The 14,057-nt window shown below is 48.6% G+C and overlaps 1 protein-coding gene across 1 annotated transcript in view; it reads left to right on the top strand.

Annotated features, from left to right (window-relative positions):
• Positions 1-2,498: 2,498 nt before the first annotated feature.
• The window catches only part of QRICH2 (glutamine rich 2), a 34,356-nt gene continuing 22,797 nt past the window's right edge, over positions 2,499-14,057 (top strand). Inside the window, exons 1-4 of the mRNA XM_088027052.1 lie at positions 2,499-3,041; positions 3,184-3,276; positions 4,383-4,442; positions 4,807-4,917. Coding sequence (XP_087883178.1) covers positions 2,499-3,041; positions 3,184-3,276; positions 4,383-4,442; positions 4,807-4,917 — 807 coding nt within the window. The remainder of the gene's footprint in view (positions 3,042-3,183; positions 3,277-4,382; positions 4,443-4,806; positions 4,918-14,057) is intronic.

Below are 14,057 nucleotides of genomic sequence, written 5' to 3' on the forward strand. Positions count from 1 at the left end.
AGAACTGCCCGCTCTCCTGCCTTAGGGGTGGCTGACTTCTGCCCAGACAGTGCAGAAGACAACGGGTACAAAATAAAGGGTGTTCCAGGTCCGTGGTTGGTCCCAAACCCTGGACAGGAGTCTCCGTCTGTAGGTTCCATCCCCCTTCCTAAACATCGAAGTCAAATCCTTGTTGGAATAATGGATTTAAAAATCTAAATTTTTAGAAAACGGAACAAATTATACTTTTTCCTGTGTGATGGGTGACAATGTTAGGCATTGCTCAGGACTGCACCTGAACTTTCTACCCAGCAATGAAAATTACTCTAGTTTATAGCACATTTGTCAGGTAGGCCTTTTAAACCTTCAGCCTGCTCTGGGCAGGACTGGATGTAATGGGGAGGAGCAGAGCCTGTCTGTTGGGCAATGAGCTGGAACTGGTTCTGTTCCTGAGGGATAGTAAAGGACAATTCGATTCTTTGTACAATTATATTTCTCTGCAGGGACGTTTCCTTGACATTTTTACCCCTTTCCTAATGACTTGAAAAGTTCCCAAGCCACAATCAAGACTTTGAGCACATTAGCTTTTTCAAGCACACAAGTTGCCTTCTGTTAATAGTCCAAGTAGGGGCATTTTGAGCAAGAACTTAATTATCAGATAGCGTGGTGGTGGAGGAAGAGCTATGGACTATTACTCAGGAGACCTAGTTCTTATTCGTATGGCCAGGCAGATGACTAGTCCTTTCTGGACCTCTCATCAGATATAAAAAGGGAGGTTTGGAACTGACAGCTGAGGGAGGTCCTTTTCAACTCCAAAATTCCATTTATACATCCAGTTAATGTTTATTTTCCTGCGCCTATAAGAACCGAGGTGTTTCTATGTACTTATTTAGTAGAATATATTTCCTGGGATTAGAATTAGAATATATTCAGATACACCCTTTCTATGGGCACTTAGTGGGTCCTAATATGTGCCTTGCATGATGCCAGGTCTCAGGCATATGCAGAGGAGGTCGTGAGGATTCCGGGAGTTAAGATTCTGGCCCGAGCTAGCACAGTAGTAGCAGGGTAACATCGAACTTAGAATCAAGAAGATCACTTTCCACAGCCTCTAGGACCATGGATGCCCCACTACAAGGCTTTAACTTTGTGATCCAGCCTTTTGTTTTATGGGGTAAAAGCCTAAGTGCACAAAGCTGCAGAGAATTTGTTCTTTTGATGGTATCAGCAAGCACATGAAGGCCCCACTGAGTGTCAGGCGCTGGAACTATGATGGTGAACAAAAATCCTCAGGTGTTAACCTTCCTGGAGGTTCTAGACTGTTGTTTTAACTCCACTCCCAGGCAACACTTGGGGATGAGGGGCATGAAGGGTTTCCATTACATTTTATCAGCTCAGACTAAAAGTTTGAATTTGAGAAGTAGTTAAAATAGGAATACATGGTACAGATTTTTGCACAGGTTTTCCTTAGCTTTCCTGAATGTAAACACTGACATTTTACATTTTCTGGAAGAATCTGGTGTGGGTAAGTCAATCCCCAATTGCTGAGAGCACCAAATTCCTCTAGTCTTGTCTAATCCTGCCTTGGGATGAGCTGAAATGCTGGCACCTGACCAGAGGAGTCTGTTTTGAGATAAACTAGGCCAGGGTGGCACAGTGAAGGTCTGTCATCTGGTGGCGGGTTGGAGCTGCCTGGGTGGTGAGTGGTCTTTTCCAAGTTACCCTCCTTTCTGACGAAGCAAAATGAGATGAGAACTGTCCCCAAAAGGCCGAGGTCTCAGGACTGCATCCCTTAGATACATGTGCCACTGCCCTAAATAATGGAACAGGCTAAGGACACACATGGTGTCTCTTAAATGTCCTGTTCTTAGTGGCTGAATGAATGGGAGGCCTTCCTAGGTTAAGGGACGGCTGGAATCTAGGTGAGCCATAGGACGCCTCCCCTCCCCAAACTATTGTGTTCCCATAGCAGTGCCTTGACACAGCCCCATAGCCCCTTTAGGAGCGATAACTGATAGCAACAACTCGTGGTGCCTTGGGGTATGGCCAAGGCTTCCCCAGACCCCGCTAGGATGGGCTCCCCTTGCGAGTTGGGGGGTGGCTTCGCGTATGGGCAGGTCCCGCACTGCGCCGTGGCCAGCTAGACGGCGCCAGTTCTTTCGCAGAACCCTTGGGGGCGCGCGGGGGCCAGCACCACCTGGCAGCGAACGGGGTTGTACATCCCGTTCCAAACGTCCGCTGGCCGCGACCCGGCGCGAGGGGAGGGCGGCCCAGGGCTGTAGCTCGGAGACTGGACGGCGGAGGGTAGGCGGGTGTCGGGACCCCGCCGGGGAGGCGGGCGCGGGTCCCCAGGAGCAGAGGGTGGGAAGCCCGGAGGCCGGGCGCTTCCCCTCCGTCCTCCAAGCGGGCGGCAGACAGTGACTGGTGCCCCGGAGAGCGCCCAGGGGCGCGGGGGGCAGTGAGGGGGACATGGCCGCCCCGCCGGCCGAGGGCGCGGACCGCTGCTGAGAGGGCGCACGATGCCACCCGCGACGGCGGCCACCACTACGGTCTCCCTCCGGGAGCTGGCCGACCTGGCCATCGGCACCCCGGAGGTGGGCGCCGTCAACTTCACGGCCCTGCACACGCTCATCGTGGCCATGCTCCGGAGCCTCAGCCTGCAGGAGGTGCGCATCGACTTCCAGTCGCCGTTGCCGTCGCCGGAGCCAAGCCGCACCTTGGAGCCCCCGCAGGCAGTGCTCAGCGCCCCGCAGCTGGCTGTGTCCAAAGAGAAGCCGCGCGGAAGCTTGGCCAAGCCACCGACGGCGGCGGCGGCGGCGCTGGAGAGCCAGGTGAAGGGCCTGGGCGGGCAGGTGCAGGACCTCAGCAGGCAGCTCAAGACCGTCACGAACCAGGTGCAGGGCATCGTGAGCCACGTGCAGCACCTGACGGCCCCCATCAGCGAGCTGGGCGCCCGGGACTGGCTGGAGGAGGAGACAGCCAAGCTGACGCCGGCAAGGGCACGAGCAGGGTCGTTGGAAATCGCGAAGGGCGAGCGGGCCACCGTCTCCCAGGTCTCCCAGGTGAGTGCGGAGCGTGGGGGGGGGGGGGGGCGGAGCCCACAGGCCGCTCCCCGGGGGCGGGAAGGGAGGCGGCGGGAGCAGGGAGGCGCGGGTGTGGTGGGGGTGCGCCAGGCCTCGGAATGGCCCCGTGTCCACCTTGCAGGCCATGGAGCTGCTGCACGATGTAGTGGAGGACGTGAAAACTCTCAAAGAGGCCCAGGAAAAGGCGCAGGAGCTCCCTGAGTCGAGCCTTGCGGTGAGGGACGGCGGGGACCCCACGTCGCGGATCGCGGAGGCGCCACCTTCCCATGCAATGCCTGTCCTCGCCATTCCGCTGCCCCTTCTCAGACCCCCGCCACACCTTCACTTGGATCTTTGTTTTCTTGGAGAAAGAAGTAGAACCCCCTTCAGATGAACAGTAGGGCCCAAAGCACCAGGCAGTGCTCTTAGTTCAGGCCTCCAGAAGCCATCCAGGGGCTTAGCGCCGGAAGGAGGAGGAGAGGCAGTTAGGAAGAAGCCCAGCGAGAGGCTGAGGGAGGCCACGGGGGCCCCTGCCTCGGTTCTGCCCCTCATCCCAAGCCTTGAGCCCCAAGCGGGACTCACCTCTGCCTTGGGAAGCTTTTCTTTTCGAAGTGTGGTGTTTTTAGATTTTTTTTTTTTTAACCAAGTGCTTGTTTTACCTCTAGATTCCTACTTTCCCGAGGTTTGCATAAGTCATATGGAATAACTTAAGTTTTAGCAATTTGTTTTGGTTCTTTTTTTTTTAAATACGTTATTTATTTGTTTGTTTATGAGAAAGAGTGCCCGCACAAGCAGGGGAAGCAGCATACTCCCTGCTGAGCAAGGAACCCGAGTGGGACTCGATCCTAGGACCCTGGGATCATGACCCCAGCCAAAGGCAGCCGCTTAACCGACTGAGCCATGTGGGTGGCCATTGTTTTGGTTCTTTTGGGATGCTTTTCTCTTTAAACCACACAGCCATTTAGACACCCCTGAAGGACCTGATCATTTTTGTCCTTGAGAGGCGAGGTCAGCCTCATTCTGTAGTGCCAGAATGTTTCGGTCGTGGGTAGGATGAAGTGAATCCCAGGAGCAAAGATTCCCACCCTTGGGTTAGCATTTGCTCTTGGCACGCTGTCCCCCACCACACACCTCACTTTCCTGCCTCTTGTTGGCTGGAAAGAAAACAATTTAGCTGACTTAGCAGCTCTCTACTCCCTGCTCCTGTAAGATCCACACACCTCCTTTCTTCTTCTCCCCTGTGAGTGCATGTATGTGTGTGTGCGTGTGTGGGTGTGTACGTATGTGTAGGGGCCACAGGAGGGGCTGTTTTGATCCTCCATCTCTGAACTTTTCTTCCAGAAAGCCCTCCAGCGGATTGATGTACTAGAGAAGATAGTCAGAGAACGGAATGAAATCCTGGTAATATGGGCGAGTTCTGTAACAGAGGGCCCTCAAGCAGGCAGTAGGGGGGGATGTCCAGACTCCCACCCCAGATGTCTGTGTCCCTCCGAAGTTGGGTGAGGCTCTCTGCCCCTCTGGGCACTGCCCCTGGATTGAGGGGAAATCCTTTCCATCCCTGCCCGGTGTCCCACCAGGGGCCCACAAAGGACAGGAAACTGGCTGCCCAAATCTCACTGGTCACTTGAAGGACAGTGACTTCTCCTCAGGACTAGGGCTGTGGATTCTGTTAGCTCTGTTCTGTTCCTAAAGCTTTCTGGGATTAAACTTGGGGTGTGTGTGTGTCTGTCTGTCTGTCTGCCTGCATGTTGTCTATTACTATCAGGACCTAGTGAGCCGGAAGATGAGTTTGATGCCTGTTGGAGAAGAAGTCACCATGGTCACCTGGGAGGAGCTGGAGCAAGCAATTACAGATGGCTGGAAGGCCTCACAAGGGGTGAACAAACTGGGGACCTGGGCACTGGTTTCGGGTGGGGCTCCCCTGGACCTCTCCCTCTTTGCTAGTGCACAGTATTCCATTATGTAGATGTTCGTAATTTCATGCTTCCTATTATGGATGTTTTAAGTGTTTTTTCCAGTCTTAAAACAAACCATGCTCCAATGTGACATTCACGTGTGCAAACATATTCATAGGGTACATTCCTAGAAATGGAATGCAGGTTTGTGATTCAGCCCACTTTTGCCAAACTGTCTTCCACAGATGTGGTTCTTTTTTTTTTTTTTTTAAAGATTTTATTTATTTATTTGACACAGAGAGAGATAGTGAGAGAGGGAACACAAGCAGGGGGAGTGGGAGAGGGAGAAGCAGGCTTCCCGCGGAGCAGAGAGCCTGATGTGGGGCTCGATCCCAGGACCCTGGGATCATGACCTGGGCCGAAGGCAGACGCTTAACGACTGAGCCACCCAGGCGCCCCCACGGATATGGTTCTAATTTAGACCCTCCCCAACAACGTGGGAGAGAACATGTTTCTCGAGTCCCCACCAGCACTGTCTGTCTGTACCCAGTTTTTTTCCAATTGGATGGAAAACGGTACCTGAGTGAAGTTTTTGTTTGCTTTTATAGCTTTTCAAAGTTCCTTTACAGTCTGGTCTGAAATGCCTGAGTCCCTTTATGCTTAGTGGACAGAGATGACCGACTTTGGAAATAAAATGTCTTTAGGGGGCCCTGTGTTGATGACTTTGACACACGAGTGTATGCATGCATCTGTCCGTCCCAAGGCAGTGCACAGGATAACTAAATCATTTTTATTATTTTTTAAGATTTTATTTATGTATTTGTGAGAGGGAGGGAGAGAGAGAGAGTATGAGCACGAGCCGGGGGGAAGGGCAGGGAGAAGCAGACTCCCCGCTGAGCAAGGAGCCTGATGCAGCGCTCAGTCCCAGGACCCCAGGATCATGACCTGAACCAAAGGCAGATGCTTATGACAGAGCCACCAAGGTGCCCTCCAAATCATTTTCAGATCCCCACCCTTTCTCTATCTGAATAAAATGGGTATTATCAAATGGCCCTCGAGGACGAGGATCAGCTGCCCTTTTGGCTGGATATTCCCCCTCTGGCTTTGGGCCTCTGGGTTACTCAAAAAGTGTCACCTCCCCAGGACCCACACCAACAGGGGGAAGAGAGTGGACCTTTTGGCGCCACCAAGTGGCCATCTGGGGCACGTCAAATATCACGTGGATACAAAAGATTCCCTTGCTAGTCTCTTAAGATTGCTTTTTGAATGGGGCGGGGGCATCTTCAGAGGAAAGCAGCATCAGAAGGACCCTGCAAGCAAAAAGAATGGCCTAGAAAAAGGTTGCCTCTGCTTTCGCTGTTTTTGTTTTTGTTTTTTTTCTTTTTAAGCCAAAGCTCTTCACACATAGCAGTATCATGTTTTGAGTGAACTACACATTTTTTTAGGGTGCCGGCAGGACACCTGCCAGACCTAGAAATAAGCACGACAGAAGCCCTTTTAGACACTTTCACTTTTCCAGAGGTAAGAAAGTGTCTGTTTTTTGACAGTTGCTCAGAATCATCAACAGCCCCAGGAGCAAAGGAGAATAAATATAAATATTAAAAGATTCTTGAGAAGCAAGAGAACAAGCTCTGGCAATGACAAGTTCAGCCGCTGCACAGACCATCATGAACGCAGTGGAGAGTCTCACCGTCTGGAGCTGAGAAGAAAACACAACAAACATGCTTGGAGACCAATGTTTCTCTGGCCCTGTTGGTGGGACCCTTTACCATAAATATGAGGTTAGGAGTTCAAGACTCAGCATTTTTAAGGTCGACCGTGTGTTTTGGCAGAGGGGTGGTAGCTCTCAGGCAGTGGAGAGATGCACCATCTGCCCACATCGTAAGTAGAGGGTCAGGACAGAAGCTAGGACGGCGAGTACGGGGGCTATCAGCACAGAGGAGTAAATCCCGCCTCTGGAACGCCGGACATGGGAGGGGTGTTGTGTTTCTACCTGGAAGAGGAAGGCTGCAAGCACACACGTAGCAGCCACAGCTCCAGGAGCTCAGAACTGAGGTGGAAGATGCCCATCCCAGGACGTGAGTGCACGCGAGGACACAGACCAGTGCTTTCCAAGCGTGGATCCTGATGAGCAGCAGGGCGTTCTCCACAGCTTTGCTCATATGCACAAAGATGACCATGATGCTTCTCCGTCTGCTTCCCCTCCCCCTCCACGTGCTACTTCTAAGGGTCAGAAAAAATGAAAGGCACACCATAACCAGGAAGAGCCAACCAACCCTAGTGCGCTAATCAAAACTTGCTTAAGGGAGGAAAGAGCTGCTTCACTTTCCCATCATCAAGGTGATGCATCTGAGTCTCCAGCTAGAGCCATGGTGATGGGCATAACAATGGAAGAATCAGTGACCATTTCACCAGGTCCACACACCTTGAACACAGATGATCTCTTGCAGAAATAGCATGTCCAAGTTAAAGGGCATTTTCTCTTCAAAGCCTTGTGGCCTCTCCTTTATAAAGTAGCCAAAATTAAAACTTATTTTCAGGATTCCATTGAGGACAGGTGATCCCCTGTTCAGCTGTGATCACCATTTAGATATCTTGGGCTTCGGAACCCAAAGAACAGTGGAGCAAGTTAGGAAGGGGCTTCACAAGAGTCACCCTACTTCCGTCTGCCTGGTCACCCCATGGCACATCCCCAGGAAAATAGAAATAAACATTTTATGATGTCTTGGAGTCATGGAAATAGCAGGTTCCATGCTTGGGGGGATCTCATTTAAGGCAGGAAGGATAGAAAGCTCCAGCTCAGGAGGAAGCGCCAGATCCATCCTGTGTAGAGGAGCTCATCCTACAATTCTCATTGTTCAGATCACAACCTAACAGGTTTGCAGGAAAGGAGGGGCTTAACTGTACTTTGACTCAAAATAAACCCATTGATTCAAAGGTGCATATTTCCCCTCACATTGTATTGTTTTTCAAAATTTTTTTCCCTCACGTTTTAGTGTCTCCGAAATCAGGTTGTGTCTTTGAGTTGGTGGTGTTTTGTAATTAATTGGCAGCATATTCCTTGTCTTAGGGGTTCGGAAATTGGTGGCGCATTTTATTTTTTTTTTTAAAGATTTTATTTATTTATTTGACAGAGACACAGCGAGAGAGGGAACACAAGCAGGGGGGAGTGGGAGAGGGAGAAGCAGGCTTCCCGCTGAGCAGGGAGCCCGATGCGGGGCTCGATCCCAGGACCCTGGGATCATGACCTGAGCCGAAGGCAGACACTTAATGACTGAGCCACCCAGGTGCCCCTGGTGGTGCATTTTAAATGACACCACCTTAGGCTTGCTGAAATAAGGAGAGATGGCGCGAGGCACTCTTTGGTAGGAAAGTTCTACGAGGTTGACCATCTTGGAAGGTGCAAGAGTTGAGAAGTTGTCTTAACATAGAGCGCCTGGCATCACTGCCTCCGAAATCCCTGGCTTGTTGGTGTGGGGTGTGAGGGACAGAGCAATAGAGGGCTGTGTTCCGGGTTTTCCCAGCTGGAAGGGGGCTGTGTAGTTCCAGTTTGTTGTTTAGAAATCCACATGAGTCCGAAGCATGGTTCCCGTTAGGAGGTCAGCTCGGGCACTCATGACTTTCAGTTCCCATGATCCTCAGAAACAACGTGGGTCTCCTTGAATGCCAGCAACAAAAACAGCCCACTTTTCTAAAACCCCATTCCACCCCTCCCCCACCCCTGTAGCTGTTATGCCCATTTTTCTAGGATCGCAAACTTTTGTGCATTCTGTAAAACCATGACTTTGCTTTTAGTCACCATGGTAAGCTAATGTGGTAAGCTAAATGTCCGTTTACATGGACAAGGGGACTCGGCAGACATGAAGTAGTTAGGGATCGTGAGATGGGAGCTGGTTCTGGATCATCTGGGTGGGCCTGGTGGTGGGATCACAAAGGTACCGATGAGAGGGAGGCAGGAGATTCGACCACAGAAGAGGGGGAGGCGATGCGGCCACAGAAGCAGAGACTGGGGCGACCGGGGCACAAGCCACTCTAAGCAGCCAGAGGAGAGGGGACGCAGGTTGTGCTGAGAGCCTGCACCATCGCCAGCCCTGCCCGTCACCTTGACTTCAGCCCAGTGCAACTGAGCTCTGGGATTCTGACCTTTTGAACTGTTACGATAACAAATTCGTGTTGTTTGAAGCCACTAAGCTGCGGGGTAATTTGTCAGGGCAGCCATCTGGAACATACTAATACAGTCCCGTTCTTCCTCTTGGGGCAGTTGGTGAATGATTGGCTAGTCAGGGAGGTTTAGCAGCACTCTCCTGCCATTTTCTGTTACTCTTGTTTCTGAGTGTCGGGCAATAACCTGGACACAAAGTCCACAGCCGTTGCTTCCTGGAGTGTCTTTTAAGACTTGCTTTAAGATTCCCACCCTCTGTTGTGCAAACATATAATCCCTTCGGGTTGTGGGCAGAACCTGCCGATATGGTGGGGCATCTTTCTCATAATCAGGTTAATAAATTGACTTCAAGTTTAATCAAAGGAGGGATCGGGTGGTCCTGACCTAATCAAGTGAGCCCTCCTTGAGAAAGTGAAACCAGAGGGTGGCCCCTATGGCGAGGGTGTCTCGTGGCTGGGATTGAGAGTGGGCTCTAGGAGCTAAGAGCTCCAGCCACGAGGAGCCGAATTCTGGCAACAACCCTGAGCCTCCGATAAGGCCGCAGGTTAGCCTGGATTGCAGCTGAGGCCCCAATAGCAAACCCGATAAAACAAGACCAGACTCATGACCCATGGAAACTGAGATAATAAACTTGGGCTGTTTTCGATGTCTACATTTGCGTTCACTTGTTCTACAAGAGTAGAAAAGGAATGTAGGAGCCTGAGCTAGTGTTTTTGTTCAGTGCTTTTGGGGCAGCATCAGCTAGTCCCAGAGCTGGGCCGTTAAGTCTTACCAGTGAGGCAGCTTCGGACCTCAGAGGGAAATACTGTGTCCTCAACCCGGGAAGGCTCTGACGGGGTGAGGTCCGAAGAGGTTGTAAATCTTTCCTGCTTCCTGGGATCTTGTAGGTTCTTTGTGAGTAGTAAGAAATTGTTTTGCTGAGATTTCAAGGTCTTCAGGTGTCCAGGGAGCCCACACTCACCCTGGGGTGGGGCCAGTCTCACCCTGGCCAGAGTCCCCTACCAACAGCTGTGTGTGCCTTTACCGAGGTTGGTCACTGCAGGTGACACTTAAGATTAGAAGCATTGCTGAGGGGGGTGCCTGGCTGGCTCAGTCAGTAGAACATGCAACTCTTAGATCTTGGGGTTGTGAGTTTGAGTCCCACGCTGAGGGTAGAGATTACTTTAAGAAATTTAAAAAAAGAAAAAGATTATAATCATTGGAACCTGGATCCTGACTAAAAAATGACTGTTATGGGGATCACAACACAGCCTCTGGTCAGGATTAGATATGCCTAAAAGGGGGTGTTGAGGAAACTGCTAGCTGTGGCTCGTGGAGAGACATCCCCCCCCCCCCGCTGGCATTTAAAAATTGACTTAAAAAAAACCAAGACTTTGTTTTTAGAGTTTTAGGTTCACAGCAAAGCTGAGTAGAAGGTATAGGAGCACCTAGTTGGTTCAGTTGGTGGAGCAGTGATGATTGATCACAGGGTTGTGAGTTCAAGCCCCACATTGGGCATGGAGCTTCCTTAAAATAAATAAATACATAATAAGTTTAAAGGGACACCTGGGTGGCTCAGTGGGTTGAGCATCTGCCTTCAGCTCGGATCATGATCTGAAGGTCCTAGGATGGAGTCCCACATTGGGGGGGGGGGTCCCTGCTCAGCAGGGAGTCTTCTTCTCCTGCTCCTTCCCCTGCTTGTTGTCTCTCTCAAATAAATAAAATCTTAAAAATAAATAAATTTAAAGAAATGGAGTAGAAGGTATAGAGGTTTCTCATATACCTTCTGCCCATATACACACGCATAACTTTCCCCACTAACAATGTCCCCCACCAGAGCAGTACGTTTGTTAACACCTGGTGAACCTACAAGGACGCATAATGTCACTCAGAGTCCATAGTTTTAATCAAGCTTCACTCTTGGTGTTGTACAATTTATGAGTTTGGACAAACGTGTAATGGCATGGATGCACCATGATAGTACCATACACAGTAGTTTTTTGGCCCTAAAAATCCTCTGTGCTCCGCCTCTTCATTCCTCTCTCCCCACTCGCAGCCACTGATCCTTTCGCTGTCTCCATAGTTTTGCCTTTTCCAAAATGTCGTATAGTTGGAATCATACGGTATGATGGCTTCTTTCACTTAGCACTGTGCATTCACGTTTCCTCCATGTCTTTTTATGATTCGATATAGCTCATTTCCTTTTAGTGCTGTATCATATTCCATGGTCTGGGATGTACCACAATTTGTTCATCCATTCACCTACTTGAAGGGCATCTTAGTTGCTTTCAAGTTTTGGCAATTATGAATAAGGTTGCTGTCGGCATCTGTGTGCAGGTTTTTGTGTGGACATAAGTTTTCAACTCCTTTGGGTGAATACTAAGGACTGTGATTGCTGGTATATAGAAAGAGTGTGTTTAGTTATTTATAAGAAGCCGCCAGCTGTCTTCCACGGTGGCTGTGCCATTTTGCATCCCCACCAACAATGAATGAGAGTTCCTGCTGCTCCAGATCCTTGTCAGCGTTTGCTGAATTAGTCAGTGCTCCAGATTTTGACCATACTAATAGGTGTGTCGTGGTATCATGTTTTAATTTGCGTTTCCTTGATGACATTCCTGATGGTAATTTGTGTCTCTTCTCTCTCTAATTCCTCATCAGTCTGTCTAGAGGTTTATCAGTTATATTGATTTACTCAAATAGTTTTTCATTTTATCGATTTTCTTTGTTGTTTTCTCTCCATTGTTTTCTGCTCTGATCTTCATTATTTCCTTTCTTCTGCTTGCTTTGGTTTTAATTTGCTCTTCTTTTGCTAGTTTCCTGAAGTGCAAGCTGAGACTCTTTCCATTTCAGTGTTGGCATTTAGTGCTATAAATATGTCCCTAAGTATTGCTCTAGCAGCATCCCTCAAGTTCTGGTATATAGTTCAAAATACTTTCTTATATCCCTTTTGATTTCTTCTTTCATCCATGATCTATTTAGCAGTCTGTTATTTTGTTTCTAAATATTTGGGGATTTTCCAGGGATCTTTCTGTCACCAATTTCTAATTTAATTCCACTGTGGTCAGAGAATATAATTTGTATAACTTGAATCCTTTTAGATTGATGGATGTATATTTTATGGCCCAGAATATGGTCTATCTTGATAAATGTTTTGTGTGTGCTTGAGAATGTGTCCTCTGCTGTTGTTGGGGAAAGTATCCTATAAATGTCAATCGGGTTAAGTAGGTTATAGTGTTGTTCAACTTTACTGTATCTGTTAGGGTTAAACTGTGTGTCCTTCCCCCCCACTCCCAAAAGGTGTTGAAGTCCTAATTCCCAGTACCTGTAAATGCAACCTTATTTGGAAATGGGTCTTTGCAGATGATCAAGTTAAGATGAGGCCATTAGGGTGGGCCCTAATCCAGTATAAGTGGGTCTTTATAAAAAGGGGAAATTTGGACGGAAAGACAAGACACGTGCAAAGAGAAGACGATTGTCCATAGATGGTAGGGAGAAGACAGCCATCAGTGAATGCCTGAGGCCACCAGAAGCCAGATTCTCCCTCACAGCTTTACAGAGAACCAACCCTGCAGACACCTGGATCCAGAACTTTGGGCCTCCAGAGCTGGGAGACAATACATTTCTGTTGTTTAAGTCACCCAGTCTGTTATAACAGCTCCAGAAAATGAATACAATGTCCTTGCTGATTTTCTGCCTGCTTGTCAATTAGCAAGATAAAGGTACTGAAATCTCTGACTATAGCTGTGGATTTGTCCATATCTCCTTGTAGGTCTATCAGGCTTTGCTTCACATATTTTGAAGCCCCATTATTAGGTGCAGAGACATATAGGATTGTTATGCCCTCTTGATGAATTGATTTCCTTATGTTAAGAAATTACCTTTTAAAAAAAAAAGGTTTTATTTATTTGTGAGAAGGAGAGAGAAAGAGAAAGAGCACAAGCAGGGGAAGCTGCAGGCAGAGGGAGAAGCAGGCTCCCCGCTGAGCAAGGAGCCAGATGCGGGACTCAATCCCAGGACCCTGGGATCGTGCATGACCTGAGCCGAAGGCAGACGCTTAACCAGCTGAGCCACCCAGGTGTCCCAAGAAATGACATTTTTATCCCTAGTGATATTCTTACCTCTGAAATCTACCTTGTCTAGTATTAATATAATGATTCCAGCTTTTTTTTCTTTTACAATTGTGAATATGGTGTATCTTCTCGCATTCTTTTTTGTTTTACCTATCTGTGTCTCTATATAAAGTTTTTTTCTTGAAAGTGGCATATAGTTGGTCTTGCTTTTTTTTTTTTTTTTAAAGATTTTATTTATTTGAGAGAGAGAAAGCACATGAGAGGGGGGGACGGTCAGAGGGAGAAGCAGACTCCCTACTGAGCAGGGAGCCCAATGTGGGACTCGATCCTGAGACTCCAGGATCATGACCTGAGCCGAAGGCAGCCGCTTAACCAACTGAGCCACCCAGGCGCCCTGGTCTTGCTTTTTTAACTAATCTGACAATCTCTAATTAAAAAAAAAAAAAAAAAGATTTATTTATTTGAGAGAGAGAATGTGCGTGAGCACAAGCAGAGGAAGAGGGAGAGAGAGAAGCAGACTCCCCCACTGAGTAGGGAGCCCAACGTGGAGCTCAATCCCAGGACCCTGAGATCGTGACCTGAGTCAAAGTCAGATGCTTAGCCAACTGAGCCACCCAGGGACCCCTGACAATCTTTGCTTTTTTAATCAGACTGTTTTGATCATTTACATTTAATGTGATTATTGATATAATTAGGGTTGAATCTGTCACCTTATTAGGGTTCTATTTGTTCCATCTGCTTTTTGTTCCTTTTTCCTTCTTTGGTATTATTTGAGTGTTTTTGTTTTTTAACCTCCTTTAACACTCCTTTGTTGGCTTAATAGATACACATCTTTGTTATTTGAGTGGTTGCTTTAGGGTTTATAGATTTATACCTCTTTAACTTATCCCAATCCAGCTTCAAGCGATAT

This window comes from Eumetopias jubatus, unplaced genomic scaffold (genome assembly GCF_037043125.1).
Source record: "Eumetopias jubatus isolate StellerSeaLion01/CBP00866 unplaced genomic scaffold, mEumJub1_p1.0 scaffold_10, whole genome shotgun sequence".
Lineage (NCBI taxonomy): Eukaryota > Metazoa > Chordata > Mammalia > Carnivora > Otariidae > Eumetopias > Eumetopias jubatus.